We start from the raw sequence: 20,802 nt of genomic DNA, 5'->3' as shown, positions 1-20,802 counted from the left end.
CAGCATTATTTTGAGATGTGCTATGTTGTGTGGGTCAGTAATTCATTCCTTTTCCCTAATACCTTTATGTATACAAGTGCAGAAAGGGGTGGCTGGAGGTGCTGGCCCCCAAATCACAGAGATGCCAGCAGAGCTGGCTCCAGACCGGTCCCCAGAGTTCCTGTGTGGCATCCTCTTCCCAGGCCGATTCACTGCTTATTTCACCAGGGGGGTTGAAAACCTCCTGAGACCTCTATGTGTGCTGCAGAATTGGCACAGAGGTAGTGCCAATCATTTTCCTCACGTCCCTTCTTCCTGTGTCCCTGGGACCAGTGAGCACAGGGCAGCGCCCAAGGCAAAACATACTGCAAGTCATATCTCAGAAGTCCCAGATAAAGTGAAATTGAGAGGAGATGGATTCACTCAGCCAGGAGTTACTGAGAGCCTACTGTGTGCCAGGCATCATGTTGGACAAAACAAAATAAATGAGTTCTGCCCTCAAAAGAGTTTAGAGTCTAACAATTAAGAAGAGGCTGACCGAGAAAGAAATACATGATCACAAATGATGAAAGTTTCCTAAAAGCAAGAAAATGCTGAGCTAGAGATGGGGAGAGGTGCCATTTGGCTGGTGGTGCACTCGTGGGTCAGGGTGGCCCTTGGGGGGCTAGCGTTTGGGGCCAGCAGTGTAGGGAGCAGTGTGTGGGAATCCGTGTAGCTAGAGCCCTGGGAGCTGAGCAAGAGAGGTGCATGCCCAGCATATGCAGGTGGCCTGCAGAGAGTCACTAAACCAGCTGATGGAGACTGGATTTCACCATAAATGTCAGATGCTCAAAGTTTAAAATGAAGCCACTGGAGGGTTTTAAGGAAATCCAATTTCCATTTTTAAAAAAGGCCACTCTGGCTGCTGCCACTGATGTGGCACAGAGAACAGAAGAAGAAGGCTAGGAAGTTAGGGACAGAGGGGAGGGAAAGGCTGCATCACATTTCTGGAAGGCCTATTGCCCGATTTCTTAGGCCTGTGGTTATGGGATGAGGTGTCCTTTTAGGGGATGCTTTAGAACCACACAGTCTTTGATGTCTGGATAAAAAGCTTTCCAAAGTCAGTTGAGACAAGATGATTCTGCTTGCTGCCAAGCAGGTTCGGGCTCAGGCAAGCCAGGCCCCTGCGGTCCGGAGCTAGCAATAATTTCAATTGCTCAAATAGGCCTGTTAACGTACTCTTTGCAGAGCTAGCTGCAAGGCAGTTGCTGACTTCCCCATTTGTGTGGTGAACAGCCAGGAGCAATGTTTTACCTGTGATGCCAGTATTTGCCCAGGACTCCTGCTCACATGGAAGTCACTCACGTAGACCTTGCTGCCTGGCTTCTGAATGCTGCTCTCACCATGCAACCATCACCCTCCAGGGTAGGAGCAGAGGGCAGCTCCTCAAGCAGTGGCAGCAGGGAGGCAAGTGCCCCAGAGGGGAGAGGACAGAACCATGATCCTGGCTCTGGACTTGTCATGTCACATGCTGCAGGACCTTAGCTAAGTCCCTCCAACTCCTCTGAATCAGTTCCTCATCTATAAACCAAGATGGTGAAGGAGGGCTGTTGTGGCCACGCTACCTCAGAAGGAATTGGTGAGCTCTTCCGTAAATGACGGCTGTGAGAGGCTCAGAGAAATGTTAACATCACACTAATACGAGGCCCTCTTTTATCACCCAGCTGTTAATAATTCAATAAGTGGGAGACTTAATTGAATATCTTTTAAGATACGCCAGGCTCAGGGCCTGGGGTTTCATCATGGAGTAACAGGGATTTTGGTCAAGTCGTGCTTTATTTTCTCATGCACTGCTTATCCATCAGCCTCAATCATACAGAACATAATCAAAAAAAAAAAAAAAAAAAAAAAAAAAAGAACATAATCAAGAACCCGGACACAAGATAAAAAGACCTCTCACGAGATCCATGCCTGGGACTGTTGGCCAAATGGGTCTTCCAAGAGATTTGGTTTACCTGGGACATGGTATATTTTTAGAAGTTGGCAAACTTTTTTCTGGGAAGTTTCTGCCTTGGCCTCATCACAACTCTGGACATATCCTTCAGATTTCCGTCTCCATGGCTCACTGTCCTTCTATCTTTCAACACTAAGGGAAGAATCTCATTGATCCAGCTTGGCTTTCTGAGCCAGAATCATGGCTTCCAACCACCAATGAGTTGGATTGCCCTGGATCAGAGGACAGCCCCATGAACCAATCATTCAAGGGTGAAGGGGACATGTGGTGGCATCCCCACTCAAGCACCCTAGAAGCTGGGAGGAGTCCCTTGGAAGAGGGGTGGACATGGAACAGGACTGATGGCACAGCATATAGCTTCAGAATATCAGTGAGTTCTAAAATCTGAAAGAGCTTCTCCTTCTCTAGGAGGTCAGCTTTAATCCTGTGCCTGCCCCCATGCCCCCACTAAATTCCTCAACCACCTGGGATGGATAGTGTCACTCCCCCTTCCCAAAGAGGTTAGAGGCAAAGGAGACTGGGTGGTAAGAGAATGGGACAAGGTATGGGAAAAACAATATACAGAATTTCCTGTTGGGACACCTGGGTGGCTCAGTGGTTGAGCATCTGCCTTTGGCTCAGGTCATGATCTGGGGGTCCTGGGATTGAGTCCTGCATTGGGCTCCCTGCAAGAAGCCTGATTCTCCCTCTGCTTATGTCTCTGCCTCTCTCTGTGTTTCTCTCATAAATAAATAAATGAAATCTTTAAAAAAAGAAAAAGAAAAACTTCCTGCTGGCTGAAGTCAGTGATGAAGGCAACTCTGGGGATTTGGGTGCAGGAGCATCACACTTATGGCACACCTGTCTTCCTTGTGCATTCACTGGATACTGCAGGCACAGGAAGCTTTTGTTAAAAGTTAACAATTCTCACATCCTATATTGTGTTGAGAAGTTTGAGATGTGAATTTGTGTAAAAACTTCACAGATTTCACTTTTTGGGGCCTTTCTCACCAAAGAATACTGGGCAAAGATGATATACAAAACCAAAAAAACACTCCAGAATTTTGGCATCCAAAGACTAATGTAGACACACTGCCACTCAGTCTTTTTTTTTTTAATACTTGGACGATGCACAGTAAGAGGAAGGTTGGGTCATACGTGGAGTTTCAGAGGGACTTCCAAAGCACACCACACATCACTTGGGCTAGCATGGCTAACATTCCTGGGATTCTGACTGGCACTAAGAAAATCATTCTTTTAGTGGTATTACTTTATCCAAAAAAAAAAAAAAGTGACCAAAAAACTCTCAGAACCAATTTATTATTTTGTTTTTCTAGGGAAACTGAAAAACTGCCAGAGGCACCTAAAAGGAAGCTGCACTTGGTTCCAAAACAGAAGTGATATAATTGCAAGGTCAAGTCCACATGGACATGCAAACTATTTTCTTTGAGCAGGTGTGGAAGAGGAAAGGGACTTTTTTTTTTAAGAGCCTATATCTTCCTAAAGCAGGTGCCATGATTCATTTACTTCACAACTGAGCCGAGAATGAGAACACCCAATGTGTCCTTTTTAACCTGCTTGGCTGAGAGTCAGCTGAAAAACGCTGTCAACACGGGGTAGGTTTTGACGCAAAGGAAGTAAAGATGGATAAATTCATGGGAACATCCTAAATAACCAGACTGTAGTCTCGACTGATTTTATTCTACTTGAGAGAAGAAAATGCAAAATAGTATCTGCAGGAAATAAATCTTATTTCCCAGCTCAGCTTTCTGAGCTTCGGCACTGCTGATACTCTGTGCGAGGTAATCCTTGCTGGGGGGCTGTCCTGTGCACCTTGGGCAGCATCGCTGACTTCTACCCAGTAGAAGCCAACGGCCCCTCCCTCAGCTGTGGCGACCGAAATTATCTCCAGACTTGCCAAGTGTCCCCTGGAGGTGAAATGGTCCTCAGCTGAGAATCACTGTACTCAATGAAGAGAGAATTCTAGCTTTTATAGCAAAGACAGTTACCTGGAATTAAATCAGCTTCCCTGGAAAGAGGCTGATGGAATTATCCTTTTGGCATCCTTAGCATTGTAGAACTGAAGAGGGGGCAGCACGGCTTTTCCTTTTCTGAACGTGGGGTCAGAAAACCCACAGCAGGGAGTTCTTGACTCTAGACATCATGTGTGCTCACCCGGCGGTCAGATTCCTAACTTCCTCAACGAGGGAGGCACAACATGAGACCACGGTACCTGTGATCAGTCTGGAAAGTGGTGACTTTCACGTTTAGCAAGAGGCATGTTTTGAAGTCCTGGAGACCCGAGTCCTACGTGAACACGCCCTCAATCAGAATTACGGCACTGGCATACAAAGGCAGACTTTCCAATAGAAAAAGGTTTGCAAGTCACGTCAACAGGTCACGCTCCAGTCTGGCTCCTCTCCTACTGACCTGCCCCAGACGGACTCTGGAAATCGTCCAGGAGGCTGCAAAGTCCAACGCTTTTGGGAAACCTGCCACAGGCTGCGGCCACGTATGTTTTTAGTCCAAGACCTCCCAGAGCAAAGTGCCTGCAGTCAGCCCTGGCGGGTGTTTTCCTTTCACAGGTAGTCCAGCCCTGACCACAGTGATGCTGCTGACTGCAGCGAAGGGGACGCAAAGGTCACTGCCCTCCCCGAGGCTGCGCCTAGAGCGTGCTGCCTACCTTTACACATCATCTCCCATAAGGCATAGGCAGACTCACTTACTTAGCACAGGGCCTCTCTGTGCAATGCCTTGCTCTGGAAAGATATCCAGCCCCCGCGGGGCCTTAGCTTTCAGAAGCAAGTACAGGATGTGAAAGAAGCTGTAACGTGCCACTCCCAGCAAAGAGGGAAGGGCTTTGCTGTGCAGCCACTGTGTGAACGAGTGGGTACCGCCTTTATTAGATACCCAAATGCTGCACGACCAAATCCCAGCACAGTCTTGTTTACTTCTAAGCAGATCCCATTAAGCCCTGGGCACTTGGCTTGATTACTCCCTGGATCGAAGTTAAATTAAATTACCCAACAAGCTTCTTTCCAGAGAGAGCGACATGCACACAGACTGACTCACCTTCCAGAAGCTATCCACTTTGCCGTACACAAGGGACTGGTTCTGTCTTTTGATTTCGTTAATGTGGTGGATGTCACTGGAGTTTAGGTGCTGCTCGACCACAAATCCCAGAAAGCTGTTGTCTGGGGTATGAGCTGATGTGGAAAGGAAAGGACAGGGTAGTTAGGATTTAATCAGCAAGAAGAAACGACGATTGCAAGTTTGATGTAAGCCATCTCGCACATAATTAAATGTTTTTGTTTTACCCTGTTCTTCCCTACCCGGGGAGGGGGAGGCGGGGGACCACCTCCTCCCACACATTCTCAGTAGAACCTTCACATGAGAATTCTCGCCAGGATGGATTAACCTGAACCAAATGCTGCACGAAATCCTGCCTACCTCCCTCCCACCCCCCAACCCAGTAAAATGTACCCATCCAAAAAGCATTCTGCTGTGGGGTCTCCTCCTTCCTGTTTGCTCAGCACAAGGCCACTAACTCCTGACAGAGATGATGCCCTCCAGGTCTGAGCAACAAATGGCCAGAGCGGGGCTGAATCAAGGGTTCTCACGGCGGGGGGAGGCTGTTGTTGGCAGCCCCACACCATCCGATCTGATGCCAGCCAAGTAATGAGGGGCTTGGGGGCAAAACCAGTCAACAACACCCCAACACTACACCTCTCCTAAGAATTGCTAATGAGAGATGTAATTATGGAGCTGCATTGAACAGATGGAGGAAATGAAGACAGAATAAAAGGTGAAACTCCCTGGGATGTGCGCCACCCCAAGAAGCCAACCACCGCAAGGAACAGTATCTAGTCTATGGGGTAGACTATTCTAGAAGAGTGAGGCATTTTCGTCTGGATTGTTCATCACATGAGTTCTAAAACTTCTCTATTTCAATAGTTGGTCAAGGTGGGGGGTGTGTGAAGCAACCCCACGGCCCCCTCAAACATTTATCTCTTGTGCCTATAATTTTAAGAGGAGTTTCACAAAGAAGGCAACAATCCGAGAACAACGCTCTACAGTTGAAACGGAGACCTTCCCCTGCTACACATTCATTCTGTCCAGAGAAACGTGTTTTTCAGATGACCCTGCAGAGGCCCCACAATATTAAATAAAGCAACTGCTCTGCTTGACTCTGACCTGAATAGAGCAGCTATAAATAACCTAAATGGAGAGATACTGGGTATTCAGAAAATCCACACATGCGGCTTCACCCGTCCTAGTCCGTACTCCTTCACGGGTAGGTGGTAAGCACACGGGGCAAGTTGGCTCCTTCGTCTTACTCTGGTTTCCTCGGGACGCAGGAGCTCTTTCCCGGGCAGGGGCCTGCACAGAAGGCCCCTAAGGTGGGCAGGGCCAGGCCTGCGCAAAGGCCTGGGAGCCGAGCCCCGGGTCTCACTCCCCTCTGCCCCACACTCAGAGGGACCGGGGACACCAGCGGAAAGACGCAAGGCGTGGACATGAACGAGCTGCATAAACACTGGGTTATCACCGTCCAGTCTCCCGGGCTTCTGCCTAATGGGGGTGACAGAATGAGGAGATAATAGGGTTGTGACTGGGGAGTTGTGTTCGGTCTGGCCAATCTGTTATTTCATTTCTGCGTTTTTGAACAAGTGCCCAGAGGCAATGGCTGCAGTTGGCTGGAAAGTAAATTAGTGAATAAATTCTACTGCCAACAAGGGGGCACTGGCTGCTTCTCCTTTCTTTTTGAGGAGGTGGTGGTGAGGGGCTTTGCAGGAGGAGGAGAGAGGGGAAGACAGCCCCCGGGGCATTCGAAATGTCAATAAGGCAGCTAAAAACAGTTTTTTTGCAGAACTTTTGGTTAACTGTGAAAATTCTGAAATAGAACCTGACACTTTAAACTTTGAGACTGCGTTTTTTTTTTTTTTTTTAAATCTTTGGAAAATGTTATGTGGTGACTAAAGCTCCATGCTTTACAGGATTGTTTCTGAAACTCAGTTATTTAATCCCTACGTGAGTGCTTCTTTAAGAAGGTGAATTTTGATCCTCCCCCCTAAAACAACACCACAGGTGGGAAAAATGTAATATGCTAGGGTAGAGTCAAAAATAAAATTGACAAAACCCCGAAAAAGAAAAGAACTCATATATGCATGTATTTTTGTGTCAAAGATCCCTATAGCTCATGGCTTGAACAGTGAGAGGGAGAGGAAGCGTATGATCTACGCTTGTGATCAAGTGGTGATCACCACTTGTGAGAAGTGGTGGGCTTTTACTGCTTTATTACTGTAATTTGGCACAAAATCAATTTTTTTAAAGATTTTATTTATTTATTCATGAGAATACACAGAGAGGAGAGAGAGAGAGAGAGACAGAGACACAGGCAGAGGGAGAAGCAGACTCCACGCAGGGAGCCCGACGTGGGACTTGATCCCGGGGCCTCCAGGATCACGCCCTGGGCTGAAGGCAGCGCTAAACCGCTGAGCCACCTGGGCTTCCCACAAAATCAATTTTGATTCCGTATGAACAATTACAAATACCTGCTCTTCCCCTGAGTTTTCATGCAAACTCTATTTCAACTCCTCTCTCTGCCTTGGAGGTGTTAGCTGGGGGAAGGACAAGCTGCAAGCTCATGGCTGAGGGGGAAATCCTGGCACTGCCACCTTTCACTAGCACTGGTCATGGCCTCCCCGTGTGTCTGCCCAGGGAATGCCTAACCTGTCACGGACACTGGCCAAAGGTGTCGGGAGGGGTCACTCAGCTGCCAGCTGTCTGACAGGTGATTCAGAAGTCACCACTGGCCCTGGTGTGGCTTCCTTCCAAGGAGCTGGCCAGCTGCTGGGTATCTGCCTGGTGACATTGTCCCTCAAGACCCTAATCTCGACATATGTGCTCCTAAAATCACTTATGATAAGTCAAAGCCACAGAAAGAGAGGCTGATGCCACCCAAAATGACCTTTCTGGGATGATCTAACAGGCCAAGCTTTGTCTTTTTCTCTGATGATGATGATAACTGGAAATTTACCTGTGTTGGGAAGGTTTCAAAGAGAAGGCATCCACACGTTAAGGTAAACTTTAAGAATTTCATCATAAATGGAACACAGTAAATCCTGCACTTTTGGAAATCAATCCATCCCAGGAGATAAACAAATGTGATTTTTTAAAAAAATGGCTAATATTTGAGCTGTATGTGTGGAGTTCTGTGCTAAGTGCTATGTTTATAGTGACCATTTGATTTTATCTTCATGACAATCTTTTACCATGTTTGTAGAGATGAGAAAGTTCGGGGTGGGGTGTTGGGGGGGGGCACTTAAACTACTCCAGTCTGTACACCAGGAAATGGCAACGCTAGGATTCAGAGCCAGACCAGCTGGTCCCAGGGCCCAAGCTCCTTAGAGCATCCTAACATATAGCCTCATAGTCCAAATATTTTATTTTCTGGGCTCCATGAACTACAGTGGTTAACATACTTCAGAGGAAAATAATGTTACAAGGTAGACCAAAATACACATGAGAGACCCAGGGGGAAAGAAACTGTTTATGAGATTACTTCAGTTTCTTGAGTGACTTATGCTAACTTACGTGGGACCAAGCTGATTTTTAAACATGAGACAAGCGGAAGGGGATTTGCTAAACACTGACAGTCTTAAATCAGGACAAGCTTTTTTGTTTTGTTTTTTAAGAAAAGCCATATTTTAAGTATTTTGGAAGCACCTATTTACAAATGATTACAAATCAGCTTGATGAGCTTCCTAAGCAGATTACAGTGATAACTTCTTTTAAGAACTACTGGGAGTTTGGCTTGAATAATTCACTCAACCACAACCATTTTAGAGCATTCTTTCTAAAAAACCAGGTTAAATGCTAGGTACTGAGAAATGACAACACCAAGATGGATTTCTGTCTTCACAGAGCTTATTAAATACTTAATAAATGAGATGCATGCTATTTCTACCAAGCAGTAATTCAAAAGTTGTTTTTTTTTTTCTTTTTTCAGTGAAATCGACTCTTCTTTTAGTGCCTGAGTCTCTGAGGTCTGTCTTTCCACCACTAAGTCCCAAGCACTTGCGCTAAAAAGTGCAAATACTCATTTTAACAGGTGGTCTTTTGGCCTTAACTACAGCTGGCCCTACTATGTTGGGGACCCCCACGCCAGCAGGTCACCAAGGGCAGAAACCCCAGAGCCAGCCTGGGCTTCTCCCTCAGTCCTCACCCAGTCGTGAGGATGTCAGCTTCCCCAAATCTCTCAACCCTCTCCCTCCTCTGTACCTTTCTTACTTCTGGCCTCATCGATTCTTTTTTTTTTTTTTTTAAAGATTTTATTTATTTATTCATGAGAGACACTAAGAGAGAGAGGCAGAGACACAGGCAGAGGGAGAAGACTGAGTGGGACTTGATCCCAAGATCATGACCTTGAGCTGAAGGCAGATGCTCAACCACTGAGCCACCCAGGTACTCCTGGCCTCATCGATTCTTGTCAAGACTTCTACAACAGGTAAGTTTTCTTCTGCCCTATTGAAACGATTACTTATTTAGGTTTTCCTCATTGTAATAGAAATGTATCCTCTGTAAAACTTTTTCCAGACAATAGAAAAAGATGCAAAAAAGATATCATCCATCACCTTATCACCTAGAAATAATCACCATTGTGTGGATTTTAAAAAAATATTTATTTTAGTGGGGGGAGGGAGAGCACACACATGAATAGGAGGAAGGGCAGAAGAAGAGGGAGAGAGTCCTCAAGTAGACTCCCTGCTAAGCATGGACCCCGATGCGGGGCTTGATTCCAGGACCCCAAGATCATGTCCTGAGCTGAAATCAAGAGTCAGATGCTTACCTGACTGAGACACCCAGGCACCCATGGATTTTTTTTTTTATACTCAAATCAAAACTGGATCCTATTATACCTACTTTTTTGCAAACTTTTTTCACTTACAAATGTGCCACAGGCATCTTTGTGGGTTAATACCCACCGCTCATCACTGCTTGTTAAATTAGTATAGTATTCTAGTGCATGAACTCTTTCCATGAGCTGGGATGGAACCCCATGGTTCTGGTCTGCCAGCACTGCTTTATGGAACTACACTTCTCCGAGGCCATGCAATTATCTCCTTCAGGTGATGGGTTTCTGACCCAGTCCTGACTTGTGGGCTGCCTCCACTCCCCAGCCTCCAAGGCTGGGCACATAATACAGAAGACATTGCTTGACCCATGGCTCATTTGAAAGATGGGAGTATGATGCAAGTCCTGCCAATCACAGCTGCTCCAACACTAGTCAGAGCTACTTTTGAAGTCAGGGTGTCTCTGCTACAATCACCAACCAGGCAGGGTAAAATCTAGAGCTGCAGAGGTCATCTGTGCGCCCATGAGAGAAGGAAGCCAATCCAGAGAAATGCAAAGCCAAGATAGGGAAAAATAAAGATATCCCCCAAGCCCAAATCCAGCTCAACTTAAAACTGGTTTCAACAACTCCCAAGGACAAAAACCAACAAATCCTTGTGACCAAGTCAACAAGACAGAAATCCTGACCAAAACACCCTTACAAGACATTTAGGACATCTCCGATTCTTGACTATTGAAATCAACTAGTACTATAGACCACCTCATTCTCGTTACATCGGCAGTGGATTTCTCGTACCTTCAGCCTTGCCCTTCCTCCTTCCCTATTCCCTACTCCGGCACATCCTCTGTACTGCCTGACAGGGCATTCTTTGCAACAAACATAACCGTGGCAGTTTCTGGCTGAAAATCTTTACGTCCTTCAGGATGAAGCACCGGCCAGCCTACCTGTCATTCTAGCTACATTTCAAGTCACCCTCTGATATCGCTGCTCTCCATGACGGCCTACTTGGGGTTTGCAATGCAGATTTCCCATCTTCTCTTGTGCTGGCACATGTCTGGCTTATCTCACCTCCTCCTCCCTTGAAGGCACAGTTCACTTCACCTCCTGGTTGAGGGATTCCTTAACTTTCCAACACTGAGATAAGTAGCCCTCCTCTTAGATCGTGAAGAGTTACAGTTCCTTTCACACCTTGTTATCTTGATGGCAGACTATATGTTATTTGAGGCTGAACCATGTTTTATGCCGTCTCCTAGAGCATAGTAGGAAATTCAGCAAATATTTTTTTGCATGCATGACTAAGTCAATGGGAAATACTTAATTAACTGCTGTGATTGACTCTATAGGTAGATCTACATTACCAAGCAGCAGAGGCCATGCCTAAACTACTCCCAGCATCAGGCTTTTTGCACCAAAGTTCCAAAACTAAAGCCTGATTCATGGGATGAATCATTAACCAAGGCAGCTCATCACTCTACTCTGGAAACTAGCTCATTCATACTAAGTGACAGGTGTTCAATAAATATTTAATTGGTAAATTAATATATCTTTTAATCTAGGTCACAGAGCTGAAGGTGGGAAGAAGAGAAACAAACCAGTGATGCAGAGTGGTAAAATTCCCACATCATGGGTTCCTAAGTCCTAATTCAACAGTAGCACTTTTATTAAGCACTTACTATGAGCCAGAAAACAACTTGGGAAGAGCTGAAGAGTGAATAAAGCTTGCATGAATGAAGCTCCCTTCACTGAGCTTATATTCATCTGAGGAGACCAAGAGTAAAATAACTCAATGTTACAGACAAACAAAACCAACTACTTTGGTGACCAACCCTGAACTGTAGTTAAGATATGCTGAACTTTGATGGTTTTTTTTATGCATCAAAAAAATTAGGAATGATGACTTGATGAGTAGATAGACATATGGATTCAGAGGTCACAGAGCAAAGAAAGGAAACTTATTTGCAGAGTTTAGGCTGTGGGGTTCTATTAGACATTTCTTTCACCCTTTTTGCAAATTGAAAACTTTGTTAAAGCAGGGAAGGATATTGGCTATGATCATATTCAGGATGTTGATGGTGACTCTGATGACGTAACTGGCATGATAGAAAGAACTTTATTGACAGATACAGTCACATCACACGGGAAGTTATCTGGCTTTAAAAACCAGAGCCAGTGATGTTATACTTCAAATTTTACCCAAACTCAAGTTTTTCAGATGGTGATGATGATGAGCAGAGAGAGAGAGAGAAAGAGAGAGAGAAGAGGTCAGGATGCAAGGTAGGGAAACGATCACGTACAGCTGGGCTGAAAGGATGAGAGCCTGCACTGTTGACAAAAGGCACAATGGAGTAAATTTCTCAAGTGTCAAAAAGCAATTTAGGAGGGAATGGACTCCTCAGAAGAACATCACTCCTGAAGGCTGAGACTCAGACAAAGGAACTGTAAGGCTGATCCCATCACTCACTGGTCTGCACAGAAGTAAAAGGCAAGAGTCCTACTGATCGAAGTCAAAGGCCAAAAAGGCAGTTTGAATCACAAATAGCTCCTTTGCTTGTCAGGCCCTAAAAATAAAATCATGCGTGGGAGTGATCCTTAACTGAAGCCAACAAGTTTATCGTTTGCATGAAAGGAAAATAGGCCATGACTGATTTCAGCTCAGGTCATGATCTCGGGGTTGTGTGAGTAAGCCATGCATCCGGTTTCATGCTCAGCGGGGAGTCTGCTTGGGATTCTCGGTCCCTCTTCCTCTGCTCCTACCCCCAACCCACCTGTGTACACACACACTCTCTAAAATAAATAAATCTTTTTTAAAAAGACGCTAAAACCCCCCAAAAAACCTGAAGAAAGAGACATAGACGTCTAAAGGGAAGAATGTCTGGGAGATGGAATAACAATGCAAAGGTCCTGGGGCAGCAGTGTGCCTGACTCACCTAAGAAACAGGTATGGGACTAGAGAGCAGTGAGCATGAAGATGTGTAGTAAGAGATGAGGCCAGACAAGTATTGGTGCCTTTAGGCCACTGGGATGACTGGTCTTTCCCTACAGTGAAATGCTGTGGCACTGTGAGCACGGGAGTGTCATGATCTGACTTATGTTTTAATTAGCCCCATTCTGTAGTTGGGGAAAATGGGGTCTTTTTGCTCTTTTTTCATTTATTCAACAAATACTTATCACCAATGATGTTAACGCTTCAGGTATGGAGGACTCAGCAGTGACCAGGCTCGTAGGACTGGAATACACGTTAAGAGTCATAGAACAGGAGCATCTCACTCAGGGAAGGGAGGATTCTGGAGGACAGAACATCTCCCTGAAGGATGAGCAAGGGTGTGTGTGTCGGGGGTGAGAACTAGCTAGGGGCTTCCAGACCAAGGAGCACACACATAATGGCCTGCAAGCCAGAGAAGACATGGCACCCCGGAAGATGAGTAAAAGCCAAGAGGAGCCAAGCAGCATGAGGCAGGCCAGATGGCGTACAGAACGGAGAGGGGCTGGAGGTGAAATGGGAAGGCTCTCAACTAACACCTCCAGAATCCCACAGCCTGTTCTTCACTCAACTCTATGACAGCTCCCTTCTCTTCTGCCCCAAATTTCCACCTGTACCGAGAAATGCTGAATACTTCCCAGCCCTGACAGTGTGAGCACCCAGAAGGCAAATTGTTCAGTGTCCTCAGATTGTGAATGACAGCCAAAACATTGCAGGTCATCAAAGAATTAATTCATTAATTAATTAAAAACAAACCAATAGCAACGGGCGCTGTCTAGAGAACAGGAAACATTCTAGGATGGTTATATGAAAAGTGAGGTGGTACAGCAGGTTGCTGAGTGTTATTGAAACTTTCCAACTACAGGACATCAGCAGAAGTCTGGGACACCACTTGCCTGAGCCCAGTGGGGAGGAGTCTGGTCATCTCTGCTACCGCTATGTGCAGCCAGTCTCCAGCGAAGGGGAGGGGCAAACACAATCAGATAAGGACAGTTCACCACCACCACTGCTGTTTTTACAGAGGCCAGGGGAAGTTGTGAAAGAGGGTGTCGAACAGGTCATTAGAGCTATCCCCACATAGGCTAACTCAAGGGTGAGTCAGGGACTTCAGTGTTTCCCTTTTCTTTTCGTAAATAGTATGGGCAAACGTCTTGCATTTGTTTATTGAGGTATAACACACCTTGTTGGGAATTGAGAAATAGAGAAGAGACCACCTTCAGGGGCTCAGACAAAGCAGTAGGGTGGGGGCACCTGGGTGGCTCAGTGGTCGAGCATCTGTCTTTGGCTCAGGTCACAATCCTGGGTTCTGGGGATCGAGTCCCACATCAGGCTCCTCGCAGGGAGCCTGCTTCTCCCTCTGCCTATGTCTCTGCTTTTCTCTGGGTCTCTCATTAATAAATAAATCTTAAAAAAAAAAAAAGCAGTATGGGTGGCTGACCAAAGGCTGCTGACAGAAATAACACCTACCTGTAGGGTCAAGCCAAGACTCTGTCAAGCCCAGAAAAAGCAAGCAGTTAATTTTCAACAAGAAGCAACAGAAGTTTCCCAAAATAGGTACAAATGAGGAGCTAATCACTTGATGGATGATAAAACAGCCTTAGAAATCAGTTTTAAAAGCAGAATCCTGAAAAAAAATTATCTATTAAGTGAAGGGAAAAAGGGGGGGATTCGGAATTCTATTATGTATTTACAACTATGTAAAAATAAACCCATGAAAAATACGATAATGCTTGTATTGAGTAAGGGGGCTTTTTCCATGGGAGGAGGTGGCTTTCTCTATTTTTGCCATAGGGTTACATTTTTCTTCAATTTGGAAGGATAGAGGAAGTCTTTTAAATAGAGCCTTCAAGAAATAGAATACCATTTTGCTATCAGGGTGATGTGAAGAGAGCAAGAGTGGGGAGGCCTCTAGCAGGACCTGCAGAGACCAGCAGGCTGTCTGGCAGGGCCAGGGAGAAGTTAGGGAGTGTCTGGGGGGAGGGCAAAAGAAGGGCACCACAGTCTTTGAGCGGGGATAGCTCAGACCAAACCGAGCTTTCAAGAGCTGGCTCTGGTGGCAAGAGGATGGCCGTAGTGCCTAGCCCAAAGGCCACCCGGAGCGTGGACAAGAGGTGAGTGCAGGAACCATCAGACTTTTCAACTTCTTGGAAAAAATCATCACTCAGTAGCTGTAGCCAAAGGGACTCAGCATTGTCTGACCACTTGGATGGTCCCTATAGAAGCTACTTAGGGAGGGGTCATGAATAGTCAATGTTGACACGTACAAAAATGCCCAAATGCAAACAGAATACACAAAGAGGATGGTTGCAGTGAAATTCTGAGATCTGGAGCAAAACGATAAGAAAAAAATCAGGTTTTTCAACTTGCAAGAAACTCCACTAACTCTGTGAGGAGATGAGTTAGAGGAGAAATAGAAGCAGTAAGTGAGAAGTGTTGAATCTGAATTTAAGTTTTAGAGCAAACATGCTTTGGTCAGCACAACCCCATGGCACTGCCCCTAAAGATGTATCAGCAATGGTGCGTTTCTCTCTTTCTTTATCCTCCAGCTGGGCCCTTTCTGACCAGCTTTCCCATCCTCTCTGCACTTCACACATGCGGGAACACTGCTAAATCTGGTCAGACGACAGCTGGACTGGAAGACGACAGAGCTCTACAAGTACAACACTCTATTCCTGTGGATCTACACTTTCCATTTTGCACCCCCATCAGAACACAATCTAGTACACCTGTAATACACGTGCGCGTTTACACATCAAGTATGTAATGATTACTATCAACCCACACAGGAAACACTAGTAAATATGTTGTGTTTGAAAAAAATCAACAATGCATAAATATAAGTTGACACTTCCTTCTTAACGCTCAAAGCAACGATCTTCCCCTTTCAGATCACTGGAATAGCCACATGTACCTGAAGGGTGAGGGAATGGGAGATTTTGTGGGGATGACTGGGTTGGGCCAGACCCACACTTTTGTCATATAGGTAGGAAAGAACCCCCTCTCAAGGCGGCACCCAAGTTCTCTGTGGGCAGGCTTTGGGAGTTACTGTTTTGTGCCAATTCTCCGGCCTGGACACAATGCAACAGGACAAAGGTCTCGAACTACTTAATTGTCCTCTTCATGTCCGTGTTTTCTCCAATTAAGACAGCATCCTTCATGAGAAAGTTTTCCATCAACCTGTGACATGAAGGCTGTAGCAACCATGGATGATTCCTGCCTTGTTCCAGTACTAAAATGCTGATTTTCTCATTCTTCATTCCTTTGGCATTTATTAGCTGTGATTTCTTCATGATTAACAAATTTCTTTCATCAACTTTCTGATTATCTTCAAATACAACTTGGCCTAGAAAGGCAGGATCAAAGCTGGATTCTTTCCCTTTATTTTTCAGAGTAATGAAGTGGTGTCCTAGCAACTAGCAAAGGGGGGATCGATGGACTTTGTGGGCTTCTCCTGTTTGGAGGATCATCTGGACTCCTGGAGTGCCTGTCACTGATGTGACTGTAATCCACCATAGCTTTTCTTCTTCCTGATTCTCAGACCACCCCATCTTTGGTTCTTCAGTCCTTCTGACTCCACTCCAGGGGTCTTCCTTAGCTTCCTTGCTTTCTGGCATGTAGAGATATCCCTTTGTGGACATTTCCTGCCCTAGACCTGGAATTGGCTATTTAACCGAGCAGGAGGTCCTTAGAGAAGGAAAGATATTTAAAAGGTTCCCAATCTAAGTGCCAAGGATACTCCTTGCTACGGGCCGTCTTTACTTTTGATCCTTTTCAAAGTACAGAGCTAGGAAACATTTATTTTTTAAAGAGAAATGTACGTTGACATTGATATGCCCTCCTTGAGCCGAGGATCATACAGTCTTTATTTAAATTCTTTAAATACTACCCACCTTCTTGTATACTGAAAATCTTGGACAGCCCGGGTGGCCCAGGGGTTTAGCGCTGCCTTTGGCCCAGGGTGTGATCCTGGAGACCCAGGATCGAGTCCTATGTTGGGCTCCCTGCATGAAGCCTGCTTCTCCCTCTGCCTGTGTCTCTGTGCCTCTCTCTCTCTCTGTTTCTCATGAATAAATAAATAAAATCTTTAAAAAAAAAAAAAAGAAAATCTTGGCTCCTACAGTATGCCTCTAATAGTTTCAAATAACAGTGCAAATATTTCCTCTTGTGAATGTATGGTCCAAAGAGGGAGTTTTAAAGTCACTCCAAGTAATTATTTTCTCTATGTGGGATAGTCATATTAATCTGATAGAGCACTAGGCCTATTCCATTTTTTTCAATTTGTTTTCAGTTGTAAGTGAATGCTTTCTCTCTCAATCTCTCCATCTCTCTCTCTCTCTCTTAAATTACGTAAAACGTTTACATGATACCTAGCCCAAAATATGGTGCATTAAAGGGACATCTACTTTCTGTCCCTGATCCTGCAGACCTTTCCTCCAGAGATAGTCACTTTCATCAGCTTGTTATTTAACCTTACACTTTTTCTTTTGAAAATACAGGAAAATTCATATATACTAACGTACACACACACTGTCTTCTTATGCAAAACGGAGTATGTTGACGAGATGCCCTGCATTCTGGTTTCATTACTTGAATGTACCCCAGTCATCTCCCTCAGAGCTGTGTGGACTGCCCTCACTGTTCTTCCCAGTTTCAAAGTACTTCCCTCTGTCAGCAGACCATGTTATTCACTCAGTTCCCTATCATGACCATCTGGGTTATTTTCAGTCTTTGCCTATTACGAACAGTGTCACAACAAATCACCTGTGCACGCATCATATTTTATTTCTGCTCACTTATCTTTGGGAGAAACTCTTAGATATGATCTGCTCAGTCAAAGGGAAGATGTGCTGATAGTTTTGCTAGATCGTGACAAATATGCTTCCCCCTGTTAGTACCATGCTATGCTCTCACTAGTAGGGCAGGAAAAGATGGACAGATCCTCAGCATTGGAATAGCTATGCTACTAACTTCTGCATCCTGGTGAGCCTGATGTTTGGGACATGGTATCTTGGTGCAGTTAAAATATGCATTTTTCTTTACGGTGAATGAGGGTAATATGTTTTCAAATGTTTGGGGCAATAAGCTTCTTTTTCCTCAAAATGAATAATGGCCTTTGCCCATTTTCCTGTTGGATTATGAAACTTTTTCTTTCAGTCTTTAGAAGCTCTTTATATATTAAAGGATACTAACCCATCAAGATAGAATTTTGCTTATGTTTTCACCATATTTTTTTATTTTTATTATTTATTTATTTTTTTAAAGGCAGTCAAATGTACCCGTTTCCTCCCCAGATTCCTGCTGAATTCTGAATCAGTTAGGAAATTCATCTCCTTCCCAGGTTAATAGGAATTAATCTGTGTTTTCATCTTTAGTTACATTTTAAGCAATGAATTTCTTTCAATTTAGTTAATCAACACTGTTGAAATCCTCCATTCGTGGAGAACAAAATGGGTTTTTAGGACTCTGAATTTCAACATTCTCACAGAGAACTTTATACTTTCTGGAAACACTTCCTATTTCTACTCTCAAGATACAAGGCAATGCCATCTTGTAGAGGACATACATATAGCATATCATTCAGGCTGTTCTGGCCTTTTTAGAAACAGCTAACATTTTTCATCTGATGTAATGAAGAGGTCACTTCTAACATTATTTTGTACCACCTCATTCCAGCCCCTCAAGAGTTATACAATAAAGTCAAACCAAAGGCTAACTCCAATCATGCCTTACCATACTGGCCAGCCATTTGTCACCCAACGTGCCATTTATTAGTTTGTCCTCTAAACTGTGAGCCCAAGACAGGTTACAATAGCAGGATGATAGAGCTCCAGGAACAATAATAATGTCAGACAAATGGGCGGCTCGGTGGTTGAGCGTCTGCCTTTGGCTTAGGTTATGATCCTGGGGTCCTGGGCTAGAGCCCCGTATGAGGCTCCCCACAGGGAACCTGCCTCTCCCTCTGCCTATGTCTCTGTCTCTCATGAATAAATAAAATCTTTAAAAAAAAAAAGTCTGCCATACATATAACATGCTCTTAAAAATCCTTCTGAGCTGAAAAGAACATGTGACCATGAGCTGAGTTTTAAATCACTACCTTCCGATTGCTATAACCCTTCTTAATTCTATTGTCTCATACATCACATGCAAAGATTTGTCCAATGTATTCTGTTATTTTAGTGAACATGAGAAAAGGGTCATCTTCAGGTGACTACATACAAGGAGGAGGGGCACCCACACAGAGAAAAAGTAGGCCATGGGTCTGTTGGGCTTTAACAAAGGAAACAGATTTACATCTCAGATACTAATTCTATGATGAAAATCTTGGGATTAAAATTATACTGACAACTCTGGAAAATGGGAACTCCCCAAACTGAGCATCCAAATGAAGTCATGTTTAACTTACGTGACATTTCCAGAATAGGACTTCACCTCAACACCGAGGCCTATGGACTTAAACTTTAAGCTTATTTTGGGCACGATCATTACCAAATGTGGGAGTTTCTTTCACAGTCCTCAGCTAATTATTAAGGAAACGAGGCCAGAGGCGGTAAATTCATAACAGCAGTAAGGAATGGTGAATGCGAGAAAGGGAATGTTACAGAAACAGAAAAATGTGAAGCCCCCACTGTTGAGGTCAGTTAATTCACCATTTTTTAAGTATCTGTGACAACACCTCCTGAAATTATCACTGCCGTTGGCAACAATGACACCTTGTGAACGAGGGCACATGAGATTTCATTCTGGGCTAGTGCTTAAAAGCTGATTAAGTATGGAACAGAGTTTAAAATAGTTTCATTAAAAAAAAAAGCTGACTTTTTTCTTTACAAGGGTTGATGCTTAAATAATTAAGACTTTTTGTCTGGAAAAATCTATCTACATGAAAGAGCTCATTTCTCATCAGTAATCAAGTAATCAAGTGGGCCATTTGCAGAATGAAATGTGTTTAGAACCTGCTAATCCAGAATCCACACAAAGTCCTTTCTCAAATGGTTTTTACTGATACTTCATATTGAACATTTTTTTTTTCCTTCCGGATGCTTCTAAGGCTTTTCACAAAATGCTCACATGGCCTTTCAATTCCAATTAAACAACAACAACAAATCAGTTATTCCCAAGGGAAAGGTTCCACAGCACACATTTCTACAGCGAAAAGCCCGGAGACTCATAACCCAAAATACCCATTCTAGTTTCCTTTCCCGTTTGCCTTCGGTAGCATTCTGGAAAGTAGAGGTGAAGCGAGAATACTCACGGAACATGGTATAAAACTGCTGCGGGTTCAGATTCCATTTGCCCCAGGGCGTCTTGTGGCCTTTAGACTGGGCATAGTTAGCATGGTTAAATTCTGGCTCGGTACCAAATGAATCCAGGACTCGGAGCATGCACCTGAAAGGAGAAAGCAATGTTGATAAAACTACAGTCTTGACCCCAAAGTTCAAAAGGTAAAAACTTGGGGCACCCGGGTGGCTCAGTCAGTAAAGTGTCTGCCTTCAGCTCAGGTCATGATCCCAGGCTACTGGGATGGAGCTCTGTCTCAGGTTCCCTGTTAAGCGGGGAGTCTGCTTCTCCTTCTCCCTCTACCCACTCCCCCCCTCCCCGCAGCCCCACTCATGCTCGGTCTCTCTCTCTCTCTCTCTCTCTCCTTCAAACAAATAAATAAAATCTTAAGAAAAAAAGGTAAAAACTCTAACCCCTCCTTCAAGGACTACCAAAAATGGAGAATACTTTTAATCAGAAACACTGGTGGGCAGGAAGTGAGAGACTATGGAATATATATACCAAACATCTCCATGTGTGACTTCTGAGGCTGAGCCATCACACATACATATGTTTTGCTTCAGATTCGCTGACAGACAAGTCACAGAAGATTGCTCAAATACCAGCAAAATATAAAGTCCCATAGGAGCTGGCATTGCAGACTGTCATGTTTACTGCTGTACCCCTAACGAGGGCTGAGCATACAGTGGTGCCTAATGAAGGGTTGTTGAAGAAACAAAGAACTACTGTTTGTAGAAGTGG

At 44.6% G+C, this 20,802-nt stretch overlaps 1 protein-coding gene across 5 annotated transcripts in view; it reads right to left on the bottom strand.

Annotated features, from left to right (window-relative positions):
- Window positions 1–20,802, bottom strand: part of MGAT5 (alpha-1,6-mannosylglycoprotein 6-beta-N-acetylglucosaminyltransferase) — a 286,577-nt gene that overhangs the window by 86,907 nt on the left and 178,868 nt on the right. For all 5 annotated transcript variants that reach the window (XM_041739318.1, XM_041739321.1, XM_041739319.1 and 2 more), the window contains 2 exons: window positions 20,036–20,169; window positions 5,024–5,157 (listed from right to left, as the gene is read on the bottom strand). In XM_041739318.1, the coding sequence (XP_041595252.1) occupies window positions 5,024–5,157; window positions 20,036–20,169 (268 nt within the window). The remainder of the gene's footprint in view (window positions 1–5,023; window positions 5,158–20,035; window positions 20,170–20,802) is intronic.

Source organism: Vulpes lagopus, chromosome 24 (assembly GCF_018345385.1).
Source record: "Vulpes lagopus strain Blue_001 chromosome 24, ASM1834538v1, whole genome shotgun sequence".
Taxonomy (NCBI): domain Eukaryota; kingdom Metazoa; phylum Chordata; class Mammalia; order Carnivora; family Canidae; genus Vulpes; species Vulpes lagopus.
Note: the sequence above shows the minus strand (reverse complement) of the source record. Positions and strands in the feature narration are given on the sequence as shown.